General features: G+C 47.2%; 1 protein-coding gene across 1 annotated transcript in view; it reads left to right on the forward strand.

Annotated features, from left to right (window-relative positions):
• The window catches only part of LOC147662697 (nuclear receptor-binding protein 2-like), a gene marked incomplete at its 3' end in the record, with an annotated part of 73898 nt that extends 51145 nt beyond the window's left edge, over positions 1-22753 (forward strand). Inside the window, exons 9-11 of the mRNA XM_086950970.1 lie at positions 2436-2531; positions 10358-10490; positions 22649-22753. Of these exons, the coding sequence (XP_086807096.1) occupies positions 2436-2531; positions 10358-10490; positions 22649-22753 (334 nt within the window). The remainder of the gene's footprint in view (positions 1-2435; positions 2532-10357; positions 10491-22648) is intronic.
• Positions 22754-23590: the final 837 nt, after the last annotated feature.

Raw genomic sequence — 23590 nt, forward strand, 5'->3', positions numbered from 1 at the left:
TCTATAAATGGGATGAATACACAAATGTTATGTATGTATCAATAGCTCCAAGAGACTGTTCAGGGGCGCCCTGCAACTACTCCTGTTAGGTTTTAGGTTTACACCCCGGGGCGGTCACTAATAGAGATTGAACTCGGGCCATATGTGAGCAAAAGTCAAGCTGAAATATCAAATTGACAACACTTACCCTCCAGAAACAGGAAAAAGGTCACACTACAGAAGCAGAATTGTGTGTGGTGTTTTGGAAGATGAGCAGCCGTTCTCCTCTACACCGACCAGCCTATGGGCCCCCGGGAGCCCGTACAGCCCCGCAACTTGATCACGGGGTGTCTTTATTTAAGGCCAGAGTGGCACTACCCTACACCCTCTGCCAAGCAAAGTGATTTGCTGCAGACTGGTCAGTCAATCAGTCGGTCAATCTAACAGGAGAAGGGACAGCTTGGCCTTTCCCTTCGCCCGCGCGGGTAGGCAGCATATTATATTTAACAGGGGCATCAGTATGGTTTGCACATTTCATGTCTTAAGTACTGGTTTGCGTCCTCCGAGATCAGTGTCTCAGCCTGATACTCACTGTTACTTGGTGGTCGAGGATGACCAAGGGCCCGGGATATGATGAGGTGGGCTTAGGACTGGTGCGCCATGACCAATTTACAAAACTGATAGAGAACAGCTATAAATGACACTTGACCTGGCACTGGGGTAGGCATCGCACAGCACCGTCACTTGACAAGCACCACCTGGTTGAGGTTGAATGTGGTCGAGGTTGAATGTGTGTATTATCTACTAGATATGAGTTTAATGGTGGAGTTCATGGGTAACATTGTAATGTGGAGGATAACCTTTTCCACTGCCTGGCTCAGGTGTCCACACTCTGATGTATGTATATTCAAGCACAATTTGTCCATCTAGTTAATTCCAGCATAAAAATAGTTATCGGGTCAAATCCTATGTCTTCATTAGACTGAGGTGTGCAAATGACTTACTCAACAATGTTATGGGTACAGTTTGGGGGACTTGAAAGATTGAGTGGTAGGTGTTATTATGCACTTTTTGCCTGAAGCGATCAGAAGTTAATATTGTTTGTGACTTTGGCGATACAGTTTGTGTTTTTTCAGGGGTGGTATTTCCCAGTGTTTCCATAGCTCTATCTTGCAACCTCTCTTTTTTACTCCCTTCGCGACTCCTTCCTATACTTCTCATATTGTCTAGCCCTACATATAATTTTAGAGACCGTGTTTTTTAAATTGAGAAAAACGTTATGAATGGGTCTGAATACTTGTCGTATGGCCTCATTTTTGGGTTTGTGGCAACTTTTGTGACCTCAGTTGTGTACCAGCGGGATTTAATAATAATTTCCTCAATGTCAATGTTTATGAAAAGAAAATGTATTCTCAACATGTCCCGGCATGTTGTTGGGCTGGTGAGGTTTTCTTTCTCTTGGCATTAGTTTATCTGGAAAAGTTGATGCCTTAACAGGTGCTGGCGATTTGGACTTAAGGACAGTGAGGTGTGTGGACTGGGATAAAAGAGTACTGTAGATTGATGATCTATCGCGGATATTTCGCATGTTAGCAGATACTCTACATCGGTATCGTTTGAGCAAGGCGAGATAAGGGGCATCCAGTGTTAAACCCTTTACAAGACTTCATGGTGTTTGTGCCCTCAGCTCTTGGGAAAAATTGGGGTCACCTGCATGCGGCTTCTGGTAACGGCTACAGGAGCAATTTCTCTCCCAGTGGTTGCCCGTGTTTATGAAAAAAGTTAAAGGGTCAGGATGGAACCCTGGGGGACACCACATGTTAGAGGCTGCTCTTTGGATTGGCTTTCGCCCGCAACTTTGTTTGCATCTTTTCAAGAAGAAGTCTACCAGTTCACTACAGACTACCTTCTCCCAGTCTGCCATTCAGAGAGAAGAATAGTGAGGTCTGTGTGTTGCACACGGGCTATAACTCAAGAAGGGAGTAGCGCAGAAGCTCCACCATCAGATCTATGTTTAAGGACACCATTGAGAAAGGCAAGAGGTTTGAACTTGTGTAGAACATAATGAATATCTGCATGGTATCATTTCTGCTTATAGGACAGAGTTTAGCAGACCGACATTGAGCCGTTTGTGTGTGACAACAAAGAACCTCAGACCTTGAATGTAACTCACTTTCTTAAACCTCGAATGTCTGATTCTTGTGATACTGAATCGAAGACGGTGGACGGTTCAATGGGCTTCAGATGTCCTTCAGTGTCCACAATTTAAACTTTTAATTTTCTTACAATGCAAAACGAATCCAAATATTAATAACAATACTGAGCAGTGTATGAGGAGCTTCTTAAACTATGGTTTAGAAGAGGGCGACCAGAGAAGATTTAATCTGGCAGTACTGTGGTACTGTTTTTTGTAGATCCGGCACTAACTTTCTTGTCTTCTTTCTGCATATCCATAGATGGCTGTACTGGAACTGCAAGGAAATGGTGACACAAAGGTCTCGGATTGTGCCATCACCCGTGCTGGGCAATCTTTGGAGGATCCCAACATGCGGGTGAGAGAAGCTGTAGTGTCTGTTGTCAGCATGAAGCAGTAGTTTGAGTCTGGTGGACACCCCTTAGATGCAATCTCTTGTTGGCAAAACTTTGCCTTCACCCACATTCCCCCTTTTCTTCTTCTCAGATCCTACCGTTGGCACAATTTTTTCTTCATTAGCATCTATTATACGATTACATTTATAAGCTATACCGGCCATCAACATAGGCTATTGTAACACCATACATGTCTCAGCACCTGGTGGATTCATTGAATACTCGACCATCACTAGGACACACCTGAACATCTCACTTATTCAAGTCCTGGATGTTGGTACGGCCTTCCTGAATCTTGAAGGTGGTCTCAGTCTTCTGCTATTGGATGGCTCCCAATGGATGCCAAAGTATAACCACTAGTCAGAGTAAGCCGCCCATGCCCTTTTACTTTGCTTCCATAAGTTCAGCCATTTGCTATGGCCACCTGATCATTGGATTAAGCAGGGCATTGGAGATTTTGTGTTGGTTTCTGAGTGTTTCAGGTATTAACAGAGATTGTCCTCTCACACCCATAGGGATGAGAATCAAGCACTTTGACATGGGTTGGTGGAGTGGGTGACAAAATAGAAAGAGGTCCCCCAATGGGTAGAGATATAGGCAGGTTAACAGGGGAGAGATACGAAACAATCAGAACTAGAAAACCCTGCCAATAATGTTTAAATAAGGTCCTACAAAGGGATCCTAGAATACAAATGGAACCGCAAATCTACCATTCAGAGCCAAACATCAGACCGATCCATCATAGATAGATTTTTTTTATTTTATATAAATGTATTCTTCATTTTTATATTTTCAAAATTTCATATATCGATATTACAAAATACAAATAAATATAGATTCATTATTCAACAATAGATTAAAACATACATATTCAATACCAAATATACTGTCCCGCACAATCCGTACAACTCTCACAAATCCAGATATTTCATTAACAATCCCACAACCAATCTTTCACACTTCAAACATACATATTCCCACTAGTACATAAACGCCATCAAATGATTTGATAAAGATGGACAACAATTCATTAAACAAAGGAGTGTTGGGCAGAGACAGAAATAAGGATTGATGATGGAATGAACAATCCTGCTGCCCACAGGAACCACGCCGACGCGCGTTTCTGTGTCACGACCCAACTGGGCCACACCTTCGTCAGGGCGACGATGTACCACAGAATGGGGGACTGTGTATCTTAAAATACAAAATATACATATAGATACATTGAGATACCTCTCCATTCAGAGCCGTATGTGAATGAGAAACCACAATGTGTAATATATTAGAACAGGTGTGTGATTATGTCGATGTATCGATATGTATATTTCGTATTTTCATCATCAATCCTTATTTCTGTCTCTGCCCATGTAGGAACTGGGGTCACCAGTTTCCCGGGGGTAGCCTGGCACGAGCAGATAGGCACCCGAAAGCTTAGGTGTTAAGTGACTACCCAGCACACGCATCCACTGAGACAATAAATGCACGCAATGACGGAGACCACACCCGTGAGTTTTGATTAAAACGATAAGCTTTTATCTGAGATCAAGGTTCAAGGTAATCAAAAATCACAGTATCAATTACTCATCAAAACATTTCATCAGTGGGGAGTAAAGGGAGCAATCCAAGAGTCAGAATACCATATCTCAATAACACATTCCATTAAGGGAGGAAAGAGAGCATTTCATTAGATGCTTAAACATGTCCTTACCCAACCATAACATTTCGTTAGGCAAGAATAAAACGTTTCATCTGGCAAGGTTATCTATCTCCTCAGGTGAGAATAAACAGTTCATCATCTACTGGTAGGTAATTACTCCACATTTTCCTATGGAAGAATAAACATTTCATTAGGTATAAACCAACATGTCATCAGGTAAGTTTACACATTGCCTCCAGCATGGGTAAAATATTTCATTAATAAACAACCCCTGCAGTATAGCACTTTAGGCATTTGGGCAACAGTTCCTTAGGTAGAATAAACATTTCATGAAGCCCGCCCCTGCAAGGAATTCATTACAAAGACATTCAATTATCCGTCCAGTTAGCCGTAATAAAACATTTCCTTATACCACTGAAGGCATTCGGGAACCCCTACCCTAGACAAGAGTAAAACATTTCATCGGGGGAGAAAAGGGTACAGTAACCAATATAGCATGACTCCCTAACCATTACCTAAAGGGAAATCAAGGGTCACTACTCTGGCATCAACCAGTTCATTAGGTGAGACTAGACATTCCATCAAACATATGCAGGGCAATTCCTCAAGTCATGAAATAGACAGTGCCTAAAGTAGATCAGGCATCCCCCGGGTAAAGAATGAACAATTCCCTAATCCGCGATCAACATTTCATCACATAGGATTACCCACTCCTTGAGTGAACAGGGACAGTTCCTCTCATCCTTCATTTGGCAGGAAGGAAACCATTTCACTTAGCCAGACTATTCACTCCAGCAGGCCACATTAGTATTTCCACACTCGGGCCAGGAAGAACAGTTAGTTCAGCATAGGTAAAGCCTCTCATTACAGAGAGTTGGCCTGTGCATCAGGAAACGGTAAGCATTTCCTTAATCAGTAATGACATTTCAGCAGGTAAGAATTAACATTTCAGCAATCAACCATAGGCAGGTCTGTCCTTTTAGAATTCAGGCTGCATTTCAGTAGGGCAGCAGTAAAACCATTTGGGGTAAAGGAACAGGCTACATTTCATTACCTAGCTGTAGGCGTTTCAGGAAACCTGGCATTAGGCCCAATTAAACATGCCATCACCTCTTTTGGACCAGCCCCCCGCCCCAGGGGGGTTAACTTTTATTAGCTGAGGCCCCGCGGTGTCTTTTGGGGGCCGTCGCCCAGTTCACACAGGCCTCCTTTGGCATAATTAGGGCCACGGCGCCCAACAACAGTGTTCCCGAGGGGAGGGGCGAACTTAGAGCCTCCTCGGTGCCTTGCGCCCTCCTCCCCGGGGGTTGGCTCACTCCTGCGGCAGTCAAGGGGGGGCCCAGTAACAGCTTTCCCCAGGGGAGGGGCGGTTCTGGGGCCTCCGACACACTCCTGGGAGGTCCTGCGTCTACCTGGGTCCTCCGCCCTCCCCCCTCCCCCGGGCTTTACCTGGACTCTTCGGGCCTCGGGTAGGCCCCTTGCGGAGATCCTCTTGGGCTTGTGCGCGCTGGGGGCTCTCGGGGTCCTCCGAACCCTCCCCGTCCAGGTCTCACCACAGGTTCCGGGCCTCCAGAGGTTTCCCGGCCCAGGACCAATCAGGACGAAGGCGCTCCCACAGGCGCCAGTGGCAAGCGGGGGACTCGGCGGCCAGACCCAATGGGAGCGCGGCAGGGGCTGTGACGCGCCCCCGTCACGTGATGCGAGAGTCCGGCATCGGGCCTAGGACTGCCTCGAGGAATGTTGCGGCTTGCGACGTCACATCCCCGTCACATGATGCGGGGGGGCGGCTTCAGGCCTTGCGCTGCCCACTTTGGACTCCGAGGGCCGCCGCAACAGTATTCACCTGTGGCGGGCCTCCCTGGACAAGCGCTGGGCCGCAGCAGGGACTATGAGGCCCAGACTGCCTCGCGATGACACGGGGGCCGCACCAGCACTCCCTGGGCGTCGGCGGAGGAAGCGACGGCCCTCCCGAGGATGCAGTACTTTAGGGCTCACAAAGGACCGGGGCTGCGGCGGTGAGAACACGTGGGGAAGCAGGATGGTGCTTGGCACTTATAGCGCCTTGGGGGCCACAGCAGTTCTGAGGAGCGCAGCGCTTCCAGGCCCAGCGCTGAGGAGCTGTATAGCGCTTCAGGGATACTGAGGTCAGCGCTTCTCACGGGGCAGAGGTGGCACCTCAGGCAGCAGGTCGGCAGATACAGCGCTGCTCAAGGGCACAGTAGGAGAGCGTTGGGTAGGTATGTTAACAATTCAGGTAGGACAGCGCAGGGACCCAGGCCAGGACAGAGAGGCAGAAGAAAGCACAGCCTGTACCTGGTTGATCCCAAGCAGTCCTGTGGTAGTTAGGTTCCTTCTTGACGCTTGATGGTTCTGGCGCCGTTTTGGATAGTTCCTTGTTTCTTGAGGGGGGTGGGGGGTGGGGGGGGGGGGGGGTTGAGTTGAGGGCTGCTGACCGGATTCCTCAGCAGGTCACTGTAGATGGTCCTTGGGTTCCCCTCCCGCCGGGCCAGATCAGTGGGCTAGTTCAGGGTTCCTCACTCAACTTGGAAGGCAGCACCTAAGCCCTGTCACTCCCAATGGCATAGGTCCCCGACTTGGCCCTACCGCCTAAGTCTCCTGCGTAGGGTCCCCCAGGTCCGTGATGCCCCAACTGACTGGAAAGTTTCCCTCCCTTTCCTTATATAGCGACAGTTGGTAGTTGGCAGTGGCAGTTGGTGTCACCTCCCCTGTTCTAGAAGGTTCTAGGAGCTTCCCTCATTCTAGCTATGGGCAGGCTGGTATCGCAACGTTGTTTAAGGGTTCCAGCCAGCTCCTGGCTACTAGAGTGCGTCTCTAAAGACCACGCTGCGGTAGTAGGGGTCAGTGGCAGCCATCTTAGGGGAAGGGAGCACCTGCACCTGCACCTATCATTGATTTTAATATTACATAGGGCATCTCAACTACACAGGTCTATCCAACTTTATTACGAGGGGGGACATCCAGAATTAGGGGAGCGAAAAGCGAATAATTTCAGGAAAAAGGGCCAAGTCCAACACAACTCCCCCCCCCCCAGCCAAAAGCCAGGGTAGACCAATCATCGCCTTGGTGGGCTTCCCTGCTTAGGGCGGAAAAAGGTGGACACAGGCCCATTACTTCCATGGCATCTGCCAGCTCTTCACCATTCAACCCACCCCACTGGTGTTCCCTAGTGGGATGTGGCCAGGACTGGCCTCTAGACAATCCAAAAGTCTCTGGCCCTAGCTCTCTCACAGAGTGGGGGGCAGTAGCCCAAGGCCCGTAGTACCATTTGACCACTCTCCATCTCCTCCTTGCAGCTCTAAACTGCCACTGGCCCTTCCACCTGGGTTCCGAACCCTCAGGCTGACCAGCCACCAGGGGCGAGGCTCTCCTCCCCCTACCTCTCCTTCTAGGTTTCCGCCCATTCCTCCTAAGCGGGACACCCTCAAAACACCACTCTCTCTCCAACCTAGAGGCTAAACTCTTAGGTTGAACTGGTGACAGGGGCGAGTCCTCCCTCCCCCTGCACCCCCCCCCAGAGTTCCGTTCCCCCCCCCCCCCCCCCCCACACCGGGAGAAGTACCCCTGGAAGTCAAACCGGTAGGGACCTTAATTACAGGTACCCCACCTTCCAGGTCGGGCAACTTCTGAACCTGAAACCCCAGTCCAGGATCTAAACCCTGCAACTGGTCAGAACCCCGAGCCACTGGAGCTCCGATTGCTGATGCTCCGGGTTCTCCTGACACAAGGGGATCCCTTTTACTGGAAGGCACAACAGGACTGCCTAGGCTCCCAACCTGGGGTCCCCTTATGGAACTCTCCAGGCCCTGTGACTGCGGTTGGGGCACCTCGGGACACCTCCCCGTCTCACTCCCTCCTGTAGATTGGATGTGAGGCCCTACAACCCTCTCACTTTCCTGGGACCCAGCTGGGCTACTCCTCACCTCTCCCGCCTCGCTGGGTCGGAAGATCGCTGCCACCATTAGAACTTCCTGGCGCATTTAATTGTAAAGCTCTCAGCTCCAACTCCTTGAGCTGTAGCTCGTGCGCCATCTTCCTTTCCTCCATGGCTAATCTTTCTCTCTCCAAAGCAAACTCTCTATCTTCCCTTTCTCTCTCCCTCTCGTGCTCCAGCTTAGCAAGCTCCAATCTCAATCGCCTCTCCCTCCTCCTGCCCTCATACACCTTTGACGACGCACTCCTCCTAGATACACTACTGCCTGTCCCAGAACGTCTTCCTGGGAACACATTTCCACTCATCACAGTGTTCAGTAGTTCTAGTCCTGCTGGAGCGCCCGCCTCCCTTTGTGTGACCTGCCCCTCCTGTTCCCCATCCCCTCTCCCCTCTGGGTGGGCCCTTACCCATGCCCTCAAGGCTGTGCGGAGTTCTTCCTTTGCGGCTCTCCGCCCAACCGGCACCCCCATCCCCTGACAAAATTCCCTAAGCTGCACCACTGTGTACTCCTCCAGATCGGCTAGCTGGAACTCCATTTTGCCAAGTGGGGACCCAGATAAAAGCAAAGAAAGATGCTAGGACGTGGGTACAATACTGGGTCAACACAGGTCTCTACACACTCTACAGGCTAGGCAGTGGGGGGGGGGGGTCAATTGAGCAGCTTGTAGGCACAATAGGGGTCCAGTCTAATTGCAGCGCACTCTGTCCCACAGCCCAACAGTTCAGTCGTTACACCGAAACGCGCGTCGGCGTGGTTCCTGTGGGCAGCAGGATTGATCATTCCATCATCAATCCTTATTTCTGTCTCTGCCCAACACTCCTTTGTTTAATGAATTGTTGTCCATCTTTATCAAATCATTTGAAGGCGTTTATGTACTAGTGGGATTATGTATGTTTGAAGTGTGAAAGATTGGTTGTGTGATTGTTAATAAAATATGTGGATTTGCGAGTATGAGAGTTGTACGGATTGTGCGGGACAGTATATGTGGTATTGAATATGTTTTTTAATCGATTGTTGAATAATGAATCTATATTTATTTGTATTTTGTAATATCGATATATGACATTTTGAAAATATAAAAATGAATAATAAATTTATATATATATATATATATAAAAGATAAATCTATCTATGATGGATCGGTATGATGTTTGGCTCTGAATGGTAGGTTTGCGGTACCATTTGTATTCTAGGATCCCTTTGTATGACCTTTTTTAAACCTTATTGCCTGGGTTTTCTAGTTCTGGTTGGTGGAGTGGGTGCCCTCGCCTTGAGACTTTCTAAACATCACCACAGTTTCAGCAATCCATCCCGCTCCTTGTCCAAGCTCCAGCGAGGGCATCTGTGAGAGGCCGATGGTGGCCCGAGCATATGAAATGGTTCTGCTCATCGCTGCTTCCATATTAGGAGCATGGGCTAGATAGAGAAATGGTGTCCCCTGACCAGAGTATCATCTTGTTGGAATACTAGCCTACATGCCCAAAGCGGTCAGGTGAAGCTCTTGTCCCATTTCAAGGAAACGCAAATGGCTTTTGTAGCTAGGTTTGGGCGTTATAAAACCCCTCCATGCACCATAATTCCAGTTCAAGGCTTTCACTTTAAAAAAAAAAAACATTCTGGAAATTGTTTTTTTTTTCACTTCAAAGTGCCAAACTATATTGGTTTGTAAAAGAGAACTTTAGATTGGAGACTTGGTTTCCCCACATCACATTTAGTCACAAGCTCATCCCACCTTGGTGGGTTGACGGACAATAGTATCAATCACAAAGGAGAGTGAGGAACTAGGGTAGCCAGAGTGAGGAGAGTGAGCTGCAGGTCAATGACACTTGAAATATCTGCGGCTTTCTCAGCCAATCCCTACTTGCTTATTGCTTCCTAACAGTCGTGTTTTTTGTGAAATGAAATACAAAGTTAAACCTAAAATGGTTTGCGCAAGATCACACAAAATATCAGGGTGGTGCTAGGATATGATGTCAATAGTGTGTATTCATACCAGTTAAGCCAATGGCCTTCTCTCACCCGCTGCTCTGATGTACATGCATAGTTTAAAACGTAGGCCCAAGGTAGCTGATGCAGATAAGGATTGAACTGGATACCTTTCAGGCACTGTCAAAGTAGGCGCATGTTTAGTCCCTGCACTTTGATGCCAGTCTCATGTTTATTTCTTTCCTGTTGGCAGGAGTTCATCATCCAGTGTCTGTCCGACGATCCTGTGAAGCGGCCAACAGCTCATAGCCTTCTCTTCCACCGTGTGCTCTTCGAAGTCCACTCGCTGAAGCTTCTGTCTGCCCATTGTTTCATCAACAATCAATGTAAGTTGAGAGAGGGCCGGGCTTCCTTTGGAGAACTGTCACTGGGGAAGAGAAAACATAAAGCAAGGGCTAGGTATCCTTTGGGAATCAATCACTGGGGAAAAGAAAACACAAAGCAAGTGCCTTTGAGGATCTGTCACTGGGGAACAGAGAACACAAAGCAAGGGCTGGGTATCCTTTGGGGATCAATCACTGGGGAAAAGAAAACACAAAGCAAGTGCCTTTGAGGATCTGTCACTGGGGAACAGAGAACACAAAGCAAGGGCTGGGTATCCTTTGGGAATCAATCACTGGGGAAAAGAAAACACAAAGCAAGTGCCTTTGAGGATCTGTCACTGGGGAACAGAGAACACAAAGCAAGGGCTGGGTATCCTTTGGGAATCAATCACTGGGGAAAAGAAAACACAAAGCAAGTGCCTTTGAGGATCTGTCACTGGGGAACAGAGAACACAAAGCAAGGGCTGGGTATCCTTTGGGAATCAATCACTGGGGAAAAGAAAACACAAAGCAAGTGCCTTTGAGGATCTGTCACTGGGGAACAGAGAACACAAAGCAAGGGCTGGGTATCCTTTGGGAATCAATCACTGGGGAAAAGAAAACACAAAGCAAGTGCCTTTGAGGATCTGTCACTGGGGAACAGAGAACACAAAGCAAGGGCTGGGTATCCTTTGGGAATCAATCACTGGGGAAAAGAAAACACAAAGCAAGTGCCTTTGAGGATCTGTCACTGGGGAACAGAGAACACAAAGCAAGGGCTGGGTATCCTTTGGGAATCAATCACTGGGGAAAAGAAAACACAAAGCAAGTGCCTTTGAGGATCTGTCACTGGGGAACAGAGAACACAAAGCAAGGGCTGGGTATCCTTTGGGGATCTGTCACTGGGGGGTCCCGGGCCGGACCTCTCCATCAGGGTCTGCCGCTCTAACCATTGAGTAACACTTCTCCAAGAGAAAATACAAAGCAAGTGGCAGGCGTCCTTTGAGGATTTGTCACTGGGGAACAAACATTGCAAAGCAAGAGCCGGGTATCATTTGGGGATCTGTCCCTGCGGCACAGAAAACACAAAGTAAGGGCCGGGTTTCCTTTGGGGATCAGTCACTGGGAAACAGACAACAAAAAAGCAAGGGATGGTATTGTTTGGGGATCTGTCACTGGGGAACAAACAACACAAAGCAACTTGTAGTATGGCCTGATTTTGGGGGTTTGGACAACTTTTGTGTCCTCTTTTGTATACCAGATGGATTTATCATTTGATTCCTCACTGTTTATGTAAACAAAACTTCTCCTCAGCCAGTCTTGGCATAATATGGGGCTTATGAGGTTGAATGTGTAACAACAAAGAGAGAGATAGGGAGATTCCAAAGACACTCTCTTAATCCCCGGTTATATATCCAACAACAAAGTAAGAGAGGTCTAAACTGGTCAAGCTCACGGCTGCCATAGACGTGGAGCAAAAAAGATAAGCAAGATATTGATGATCACAGTCACTCTAGTTGAGTGGGATCACAGTCACTCTATTTTCCTACTCAAATAGAGTGACTGTGATCCCACTCAACTAGAGTGACTGTGATCATCAATATCTTGCTTATCTTTTTTGCTCCACGTCTATGGCAGCCGTGAGCTTGACCAGTTTAGACCTCTCTTACTTTGTTGTTGCTTATGAGGTTGAGCCAGGGAAGATATGGGGCATCCAGTGTAAAATGTTTTTGGGAGACCCTTTGCAAGACTTTTTGGTATTTTTGCCCTCGGCTTTTGGTGTCCTTTGGAGGGCAGTCACTGGGAACTAGACAACACAAAGCAAGGACTGGGTGTGCTTGAGAGGGTTTTCACTGGGGACCAGCAAAGGGCATTCAGAACTGAGTGATGTTGGCGCGAAGGAGCTCTACGTTTTCTGGTCAACCCTTGGTTTTTCCTTCAATCGAACAAGGGCCGTGGAGATGATCCATATCCGTACTGTTCTGTTTCCCATTGCAGCTGGCTCCGATGGCTGTTGTCCACTCAAAGTGGAGAAGTGTGGCTCAGGGGTTAGAGGCGGCAGACCCGGAAGCTGAGATCGGTCCTGGACCAGGGTTCAATTCCCGCCTCGGCGGGTCTTGGGCTCAAAAATTCCACGGACTCGATAATTCTCGCTCCGGTGCCTTCTCAACTCACGGGTTCACACTCTGCGACTCTGGGCAATAGCTTGCTTAATCTCCACAACGGCCCCTCGCGGCGGGGTGCCTGGCTTTCACCTTGTGGATACCCTGCCGGGGTTATCTCACAGGGGAATACCAGGACGGGTTCCCTAAGCAAGCGCCGGGAAACCCTTTGTGGGTAGCTGTGCGCTATATAAGCTCAAATACATTCACTTACAAAGTGTACCCCTTCTCAGCGAGGGGGCCACTGCATCTCAGATTTTATAAGTGCGGTATAAAGCGCTCTATAATGACAACTTATTAGTATTAGAACATCTTAGTCTAGAGGCACAGGCCTTCTAACCTCTTCTGTTGTGATTGCAAAGCCCTTTCAATTCCAACCTATAGAATAACTGGATATGTACAAGCCGGGCTCTGTCACCACCTGTCTCAAGAGGGCAGGAGGGTGCAAGCCGGACTCTTCCAGCTCCTATCTCCAGTGTGTAGGAAGGTACAAGCCGGGCTCTTTCAGCACCTATCTCTAGAGGGCAGTAGGGTTACTCTCCAAGTCCTTTTGACATTGATCTCTAGAAACCAACCCTCTGTATTTCTTCTCAAGAACAGAACATGATGGGTATTAAACCGGGACCTTTCAATACCAATCTCTAGAGAGCAGGGCAAGTACATACCAATACATTTTCATTGCTAGTCTCTAGAGCACAGGACAGACACAGCCCAGTCCTTGTGGAGAAGTGTGGCTCAATGGTTAGAGCGGCAGACCCTGATGCAGAGGTCTGGCCCGGGACCAGGGTTCAATTCCCGCCTCGGCGGGTCTAGGGCTCAATTTCCTCGGAACTGATAACTCTCGCCTCGGTGCCTATTCTAATCATAGAGTCCCACTCTGCAACTCTGGGCAATAGCTTGCTTAATCTCCATAACGGCCCCAACAGCGCTGGGATGCCTGGCTTCACCTTGGGGGTGCCCAGGAGTGGACATTTCACAGGGAAAAGCCAGGAAGGGTTCCACAGCGGTATGCGTACAGCGCCAGGAAACCCCGATTGGGGTATAAGTGCGCTTTACAAGTACAAATTCATTTAATTTCACTTCATTGAGAGCAGTACAGTGATGTAACAGCCAGGCCTTTTCAGTACTGAGCCCTAGAGAACTCAAAGGGCGGGCACCAGCCGGTTCTTTCAGTTCCATCCATTTAAACGCATCGCTGCGGCGGCTTTTCCCGCTGTGTGCGGCTATTTTCAAAATACCGCGTTACATGATGAGCTCAGCTCGTCATCAGCATACGAGCGCCGTAGCTGATGACGAGCTGAGCTCGTCATCAGCATCGAAGGGTTTAAGAACAGAACATGAAAACTATGTGCAGAAGTAGGTTGAGTATAAGAAAGGTCCTCTTTATCCTGAACTCTAGAAAACTAATCTCTAGAGAATTGAAGAGGGCTGTACAAGTCACCGGAAATATGGAGTGCCCTTTAAACACCTATCTATAGGGATCAGGACAAGTTCAAGATGGATCTCACCAGAGGATATAAGCTATTCCCTTTCAAAACCACTCTCTAGAGTACAAGACAAGACAGGAACAAGCCGGGTCCATTCAATAATGCTGTCTAGAGTACAGGATTGGTTGAAGCTGGGCCCTTTTAATACTTCTAACTGGGCATTTGAAGTCTGGTACAAGCCTGGCCCTTTTAATATCTAATGTAACATAATATGGGTATTTTGAAAGCACACTTTCACCTCTTGGAGCACATTGGTAGTAAATAACAGATGTGTATTGTTATCCAACTCAGTGTTACTCATTTTATCAACCTCAGAAGAATGAAAGGCTGAGTGTACCCACCAGGCTATGATCCTATGACCATGAGGTCAACCACAGATCCCTGGAGTGGGTGCGTTACTCCACTGAACCACCAGACCCTGCATTTCTCAATTCAACAGCCATCCCTATAGAATAGGAAAAGATGGATGCAAGACAGACCATTTCAATACTTCTCACTAGAGTATATAAAAGTTGGGGGCAAGATGTGCTTGTCCAATACCGATCTCTAGAGAACAGGACAGGTACAAGTCGGGCTCGTTGTATACCCAAATATAGACTATAAGTCAGAATCTATACCACAGGCTCAGCATCTGACTCTTTTAATTTTGAACCAGGGCCAAGCCATTGGGGGCACATTCTATGAGTGAGGTTGTCCACTCTGTCCTTATGGTGAGATCACTACAGACAATCCACTGGGTACGCATAGTGCTACTCTTGTCCCAAACTTTCTAATCCTTCAGTGTAAGGCTGACGCAGTCAAGCGGTTGACTGCGTCAGCCTTACACTGACACATGTTTCGCACTTTCTATCCTTTCCACATAATACTCAAAAGGTTTAGTGGTTGGGTACACGTGATTTAACTCCTGCTCTGCACTTTCTGCCCTTTCCCTTCAAGACTCGCGATTCATTTACTCTAAAGCTGATACAGTGAAGAGGTTGGATATGCATTAAATGCCCTGTGTTCTGCAGTTTGTCCTTTCCCTACTAGACTCCCCATCTGTCCCCTATGAAACTAACATGGTGAAGTATTTTGAGGGGGAAACATCCTTTACACCGCGGATGTTTCAACGCAGTGCTGTTACAACGCGTCCTTTGCAACGCAAGTCGTAACCACGACTTGCGCTGGAGGGCGCTACGGGATTAAGAATAGTATATTTACTATTCCAACACCTTCCCTAGTGCCCACGGGGACTGGTGTTAGAATAGTAAATTATACTATTCTCGATCCGCGCACCCAACGCAAGTCGTTGTCACGACTTGCGTTGTAAAAGACGCGTTGTAACAGCACGCGTTTTGACGGTACGTGTCGTAACGTCATGCATCCATTTTGAGGGTGTATAAGTGAAATTGGACCCGGCCACTTGTCTCTTAGGGACAGTCAGGAAAGGAAGGCAGGAAAATAGAAGGGAAATTCAAGCAACTGGCCCTGCTGCTTGCAAAATGGTGGATTGCCATCTCCTAGATGAGCCTGTTAGGGCCGGCGAACGGGGATGGATCAAACATGTAACAGAATGGACAGTGGCCGAAGAGGTGCAGCTCCGTCAATGTAGGAGGGATTTGCAAACTTGGTGGGAGATCCCTACTAGATTTGGGGATGTCAAGGAGGGTTCTACAGATGACAGTCAGGAATCGGAGGGTTAAGCACTAAGGGCAAATATCTGGGAGAGAAGGATTATCAGGCTATTTTTCCTACTGTGATGTTCTGTACATTGTGGTCCCTCAAGTGGAATTACTGCTGTTTTTTATGACATACAGAGGATGATGGCCTGATTGTTTGAATTCGTTATTGGTACAATGTTTGTAATGTACTGACTGATTTAATAAAAAAATAAAAAAATTTAAAAACATGGTGAACCATTTGGGGATGTGGTGTATTGTACTGTAGCATTTATGTAACACTTCATATGTCATTGAGGGGTGGCAAAGTATATTTTCGGGTAGGTAGAGCGCTACATTGGGGGGAGGTCGTGTGGTGACCAGAATATTTTATTCTGCATGGGAATCATTTTGACTGCTCTTATCTTGGGGTGCAGCGCCTAGTACTGTGGTGCTGACGTGTGAGAAATGTGTGCGAAAAATATAATTGTATTAGCTGTCGGTTATTGTTTATTTGCTCTGCAGGTTCTCTGTTATGTTTCATGGTTTTAATCATTCTAGGACAGGTGAAAGAGGCAAGGATCTATCTCAGTGGTTCCCAAAGTGGGCAATACCGTCCCCTGGGATGTGCCGGAACGATCCGCGGGTGTGGTAGTAGCCTTGGGTGCAATTGGGGGGCTTTGAATAACAAATAAGGGGGCGGTGAAAGCATAAAGAAAGAAGAGAAGGTACCATTTTTTTGGGTAGTTTGGGAGTCACTGATCTATCTGAATGGTCTATTGTATTTAGTCATGTTGTGACGGCTTGGAGGACTAAAACACATATGCTGCTACACAGCACCAGCCGAGCCAGAAGGGCAGCCTGGTGCCTCATGCATGTGTACCAAAAAAGCTGGGATAGAAGACCAAGTGATCCACTTGGCAACATGCACAAGGAAGCAGGGCTGCAAAAGGGATAGAGTGATGCCAATTGGGCAGGAATGGAGGTGTGTGCCTTGAAACAAAGGGGAAGTAAGGAAGGGTCTAAAGGGGTTAAGTTTAACGACCCTAACATCTCAGGCCCCAGCTCAATGAAAAAAAGAAGAAAAGAGATGTCCGGTCAGAGAAAAGCGTGTGCTGCACTGAAAACCAAATACAAAATGAGATCAAGCAATAACCAATTGGAATAACACTAGGCTGAGAAAACTCCCATCAGCCCACGCATATGGCGGAGCATCATCATGTGGGATACAGATAGTAAATCCAAACCTCGCCCAACCCATCAGTTGATGGTGCAGAGATGGATTTCTGAGGTAGAACTCTAGCCACAGTGTTGTTCAATTGATGGTTTTCAGTGCAGCACACGCTTTTCTCTGACCGGACATCTCTTTTCTTCTTTTTTTTTTTTTTTTTTTTTGGTTTGTGGCTTGAGCCATGCACCTTTTTTTACAGGCAGGGATAGACCCTCGTACACCTCATGAGCAAGGAAAGAACTGAAAGTGCAATCAAGATAGGCAACTTGTGCAGAAACTATACAATCTTTAAAAGGCTGAGATCCCACCTACTCATACTGGGACAAAAGAGGCCACAGGTGTGAGCAGGGATTTGTACCCAACCCCTTCTCATGGTCAGCACTTAATCGCTAATTTCATTCCTTCATCATCAGACTTACACAGCGAAGTGGTAAAGTACACCTTGTACCACTTGATCTGGCTGTTCTTACAGCCTGAGGGATGGGCAAGCGGTGGGGTACACCGTGCACCACTCGTGTTCCTCACATTCTACATCTTCATTATCAGATTGAGGCAGGCACACATTGTACCAATTGTGCTCTGCGCCTCCTGCTTCCTCACAGTGAACCTGAGGAAAAACAAGGGCTTTAAAATACAAATCTCTGGCCTCGGAGGAACTATTGTTCTCGTGGGAGTTGCCTGACTGGCAGGAAGTAGAGATTAAGGTTTGTTTAGCAGCACTCTGAGCCAGGGGAAGGAGTCCATCGGGTGCCCAACAATTGTGAATGCAGCAGTAGACGGAGAATGCCAGGGCGGGCACATGGAATCTGCTTTAGTCACTGTCTCTCTTTCTTTGTGTTCTCCTCTCCATTGTGTCAGTGTCCCTCCCTTGGCTGATTCCCCTCTCTGTCTCAGCCTCACTCTCACTTTCTCTCTCTCTCCCTCTTCAATACTTTATGTTCTCAGCATTTGTATAGCACATTTTTTGACACTTATTAGAGAGATGGCTCAATGAATTAACACATGCTGCTGATAGCTGGTATAATTCCACATTTGTAAAGCACAAACCTAAGGGTATCCTGGCACTGGGGGCCATCGGGATTAAGTGAGCTATTGCCCAGAGTCATATGATGCTGAGCTGAGCTGTCGCCAGCGCCGTGCGTCGAACCGTGAGCCCTGCGCTCAGGAGTCAGCCACTCTGGCCCCTGCACCGCCTCTCCCCCCCACCCCCCATCAGCCGCTCTGGCCACTGCACCGCCCCTCCCCCCCCCCCAACCTGCTGTGATCTGCATCGTCTCCAGTGCAAATTCCAGTAAGGCCAACCCTGCTTTCTATCCTTCTGAGGCCAGCAAATTGAGCACTGTTAAATTAGGTAATAGTAACACCTGTTATTTACAGTGCTTAGAAGAGTCAGAGGTGTTTTATGAAGCACTACATAAAAAGCAAGTTATTTTAGTATGATCTTGCTGTGCTCTTGGAAGTCTTAGCACCCTTTTCGTTTTTATGTCTCCCATTGTCTGGATGGGGTTTCTTCCCTGACCATTCTCTTTGATGGCCGCCAAGCTGGGACACCAGAAAGAAGCTCCCGGTCTTGGGATCGCTTTTTAGTGAATATCCCTATTTGTGCCCTTACCAGCCACCCCTCTACTTTTTAGCTTCTAAAAGAACAATTCGGAATGTAATGGAGGAATCCACTTACTCAGTCGTCAAAGGCCCTCTTTGTCTGCTTGGAGGCTAGAAGGACGGGAGCATGCATAGTCCCTAGTGGGGTCTGGATCGAGAGTCCATCGCACTCCTGTCTCACAGCTAGTCAGTCATAAGTAATTGCACAGAGTTTGTGAAAGCCTCCCCAGGGGCACTACTGGGATGATATCTGCTGCACTGCTCTGGATACGGACCCTCCCGCCTCCCGAACTGCTGTCCAGGGGCCCGAAGAGGGAGATGGCGCGCTGGATCACAGCATGACCGCCGATTAGGAGCCCCGCTCGTATTGAATGGTGTGTTGAATGCCTACGTCGTGCAGAGCTGCCTCCTGCCTTGATAGATCTCCCCGCAGACAACCGTTTCTGGCCGCATACGGGAGCTAGCCCCATCAGCCACTCTCATGGGACCGGGGTCTCACAGCAAGCAAACCTACGCGAGCTTAGGCTCAAGAACGGGGAGGGCTGCCTCCTCCCACCCCCTGATCAGCCCTCTGGAGGGAACAGGCATGTTTCTCACCGATTTTTGAGCACTTTTTCCGCTGTTATTCAGTAGTATTTCTACTGCAGTATGCTAAATAGCACCATGCGGGTCAGGGGGTTGGTGCTGTCTTATAGTCACACATTCCTCAAAGATCAATCACCTCTCTGGTACTTGTCTGTATCTCCCTGCCCGCCACTCAGCGGCGGGCAAGCGACTACTGAACAAACCGAATACACAGGTGAGCGCATTAGGCCACATTTTCTTTGCATGGAATGCGTGCGGGATTTAGAGCAGGTATTTTTTGAAGAGTAGATTATCCAGCCCTGAAGAAGGCCCCAGACCCATGTGGGCACATCGTTGCAGGCCGAAACATGTTGGCATTTTGAAGAGGGTATAACTGAATCAATTAATTCAGATACAACCCCATTCACACTTTTATCCTATACTCCAGGTACCAACCGAATAAACACACTGTTTGGGTACACCTTGAGGAATTTTTAACTTCACTCATGTGGTTCCCTGAATAGCCAGTTTTATGCATTATATTAGAACTCCTTAACAGCTTTGGTTGAGTCCACCCAGGTAGTACCATCTTACCTGGGTGTGGAAAGACGCCTCTGATGAAGCATGGCACGACAAGTGAGTGAGGCGTCTTCTCCAATGTCTTTCGATATCCCAACCAAATAACTTTTTGGAGGGGAAGTAAACTCTGCGGGACCACTTCCACTCATTCCTCCTCCCCTTTTTCTCTTTCTTTCTTAGTCTAGACATCCCGAGGGATATATAGACGACAGCAGTTGCTTTTTTGTGATGCGATTGTACCAGGGAGACTGCAAATGATCTGCTTCTCTCACTCCCTATTGTGAATACGATTCCCCAAAACTGACCTTCTACCACTGGAGATGCACCCTGACACTCATCATGGTCCTTAGTCCCCTAACTTAGACTGCGCCTCCCCCAATGACACCCACTGTTATTCTGTTAAAACTATTGCCCCCAGATCCCCCTCTCGACCCAGGAGATCGACCAATTGCCTCTCTGACAATGACATATAAACACACTTCTCCTCTCCTACTACTCCATTGAAGACATCACCAAGGCTTGCCCGGCTCCTATCCAAACAGTCCAAAATAATCCATATAGAGAATTGAGTCACAACCCTAGAGAGATTAACAAAACTAATCTCCAGTCCATCAATCTCACTCGGTCTGTCTCAGTCCACCCCAACTACCTCCTGAAATGGATGCTCATCAATTGCAGATCGGCTGTCAGCCCCGCATCCAACATCTATGACCTCACTTGCATTCATGAGCTCAACCTCATCATCCTACCAGGAACCTGGTTAAATTACTATTCAACCCCCGTTGTAGACCTACTAGTCCCCCCTAGTCACAACATTATTAAACTGGACAGAATTCACAGAACAGGTGGAGGAGTTGCATGCATTTTCTGTAATACCGTTGAGGTAACCCAGGCAGCCATAGATGCCCTTCTTGCAGAAGAATACCTTTAAACCAAGATCTATAGCAATTGCAGAACAATTTACAAACTTCGTCTAATTTACCACCCCCCTGGAAACAACCCAGCATTCATAGAACAAATCATGGAAGTAATCTCAAACAACGCTGACCAACAAACTATTCAGATTTTCCTTGGAGACTTCAATCTGCACTGGAATTACCTGAATGACCAATTAGTCAACACCTTCAAAGTCTTCCTATCAGACCGCGAGTTGACTCAAATCTGCGATCGCCCTACCCACAATAAAGGCGAGACCCTAGACCTAATCATCTCGAAACGGGGCACCACTACACTTGAGTCCATTCTACCTTTCGATTGGACAGACCATTACCGAATTACCTTCCTCATCAATACCATTGTGACCCCAAAATCTACCCAAGCCAAAAACCAAAAACACTGGAAGCGAAATCTACAGAGCATCAACCTAGACGACCTATCTGCCCATAGACACAACTTCCTGACCCCCCAGGTTGACGTGGTGGACATTCATGACCTAATAGAGCATTACAATTCATCCATCCTCAACATCCTTGGTTCAATCCTTCTGCTTCAACTAAAAAATGTATCCTCCAAAATCTCTAAACCATAGTTCAACGAAAACCTCAATAATGAACCGCAAAATCTGAGACTAGCAGAAAAAGCATTGAGATCATCACCTTCTATGGATAACTTGGAAAGGCTAAGATCAAGGAGAAACACCCACAACAAAAGAATCAGAAACGTAAAAGCCAATTTCTTTAGATCACAACTGGACCAAGCCAGAAACCAACCCCAAAAACGTTTTGAAATTGTCTGGCAACAAACTAACAACCATCTCTACCCCCCCTACCAGTCCCCCCATACAGTTCCAATAAGCGTCCTAATTGCGAAGAATTTGCTTCCTTCTTCAGGGATCAAACTATCATAATTGGAAAGGAGTGACAGACAATAAGGGAGCTGATACCTTCTAACTTACCCACCATTAACCACCCATCACAGTCTGCCATCCCGATCGGTTACCCTGAGCTCTCCCCCAAAAACAATGCCTCCTGGCACACTTTTACCCTCTTCAATGACCGTGACATCAAATACTTGCTCACACTGCTGAGACCATCATATTAGTTCATCGACCCTTTACCTCCATCCATCTTTAAAGAGATCAAAATGTCTATCCTCCTGCTATGGACTAAGATAATAAATGCCTCTCTCCTCCAAGGTATCATCTCCAATTGTCTAATAGTAGGTCCGGTAACCCCCATCCTATAAAAAAAAAACAATGGCAGACTACACAGATTTAAACAATTTCCGTTCAACCTTCAACATTCCCACTCTGGCGTAGCTTATCGAGAAATGTGTACAGATCCAACTCTGCGATCACATAGATCAATACCAACTCCTAGACCAACACCAGTCTGGTTGCCTCCAGGATCACAGATCTGAAACAGCACTCACTTGCATAGTGGATGATGTCCTAGCAATGTTGGATCAGAATGAAGCTTGTCTACTCATCCTCCTTGACTTATCCTCAGCATATGACACTGCGAAACACATCAACCTTCTAAAACTACTTGAAAGTATGATGGGTCTATCTGGATCTGTCCTCCAATGGTTTACTTCATTCCTCCATAACAGAACCCAAAGAATCAAGGTCAACCACTCTCTGTCAAAACCCTTTCCTGTCACCCTGGGAGTCCCACAGGGATCCGCTCTCTGCCCCATTCTTTTTAACTTATTCATGGAACCTTTAGCAAACTCCCTATCATCCTTCAACATTCACTACCACATGTATGCAGTTGAAACACAACTGTACCTGAAAATCTCCTCTCCTGATGACCTTAATACCCTCAACATTATTCTACAGAATACTCAAAACTGGCTCACTCTCAACCATCTCAAACTAAATGCCATCAAAACGGAATTCCTCCTCATTACGCCACCCAAACACAATCTTCAGGTCGACCAGTGGATGAAACATCTAACTGCTCTCAATTGTTCTCCACAGCTTGTAGTCTCTGCGAGATCGTTGAGAATTATACTAGACAAACATCTGGTGGCATTGCTGAGATGGTTCTGCATGTTCAAAGGAGCCAATTACCAGATGAGCATGGTAAGGAAACGAAAACCCTTCCTCCCCCAGGATGATCTGAAATCAGCGGTTCAAGCGTAGTCATCCCGAGGCTTGAATACGGAAGTGCCACACTCCGCGGCCTTCCCAGATACAGACTGGCTCTTTTTTGGGCCTCCCTTAACACTGCGACCAGACTCATCGCGGATCAAAAAGAAACCATCACATCTCCCCTGACCTGAAATCCCTAAACTGGCTCCCAAACGAAGCACAAATTAATCTAAAAATTGCGTGCATGACCCATAAAGCCATGCATTTCAACACCCCAAGATACCTAGCACATACGCTGGAACTGTCTGGCAGATGTAGGACATCGGGTAGCAGCTGCCCCATACTTCTGAAGCCACAGAGATTCTGCAAGAAGAAAACATGGAACAGAGCTTTCTCGGGCATCACACCAAAAATCTGGAATTCTGTTCCGAAGGAAATTCATTTGATTCACTCTACTGCCTCCTTCAAATCAAAGGTGAAATCATTCCTAATGTCTAAATGGTTAGACTAATAGTCGTCATTATACTATATAGTGATCGACCTTACCTGTTGAACTACTACTCGATTAATCTCTAACACCTCCGTCTGAGCTCCTAACGAAATCTTGCTCCTACATTTATTACTCGCCTATGTTTATATTTCTGTAAAGGTACTGTATTTCTGTCTTGTACTGATGTATCCACTCCCCTTGTAAAGCGCTCTGATACCCCCATGTGTCTTGTTCGCGCTATATAAAACTGTATAAATAAATGTATCTCTCCCCCTTTACATACCCCTTTCCTTTTATTTGTCTATCATTATCCCTGTCTCTTCTCCTTCATGTTGTGC

The sequence above is a fragment of the Lissotriton vulgaris genome, unplaced genomic scaffold (genome assembly GCF_964263255.1).
Source record: "Lissotriton vulgaris unplaced genomic scaffold, aLisVul1.2 SCAFFOLD_5138, whole genome shotgun sequence".
In the NCBI taxonomy this organism is placed as follows: Eukaryota; Metazoa; Chordata; class Amphibia; order Caudata; family Salamandridae; genus Lissotriton; species Lissotriton vulgaris.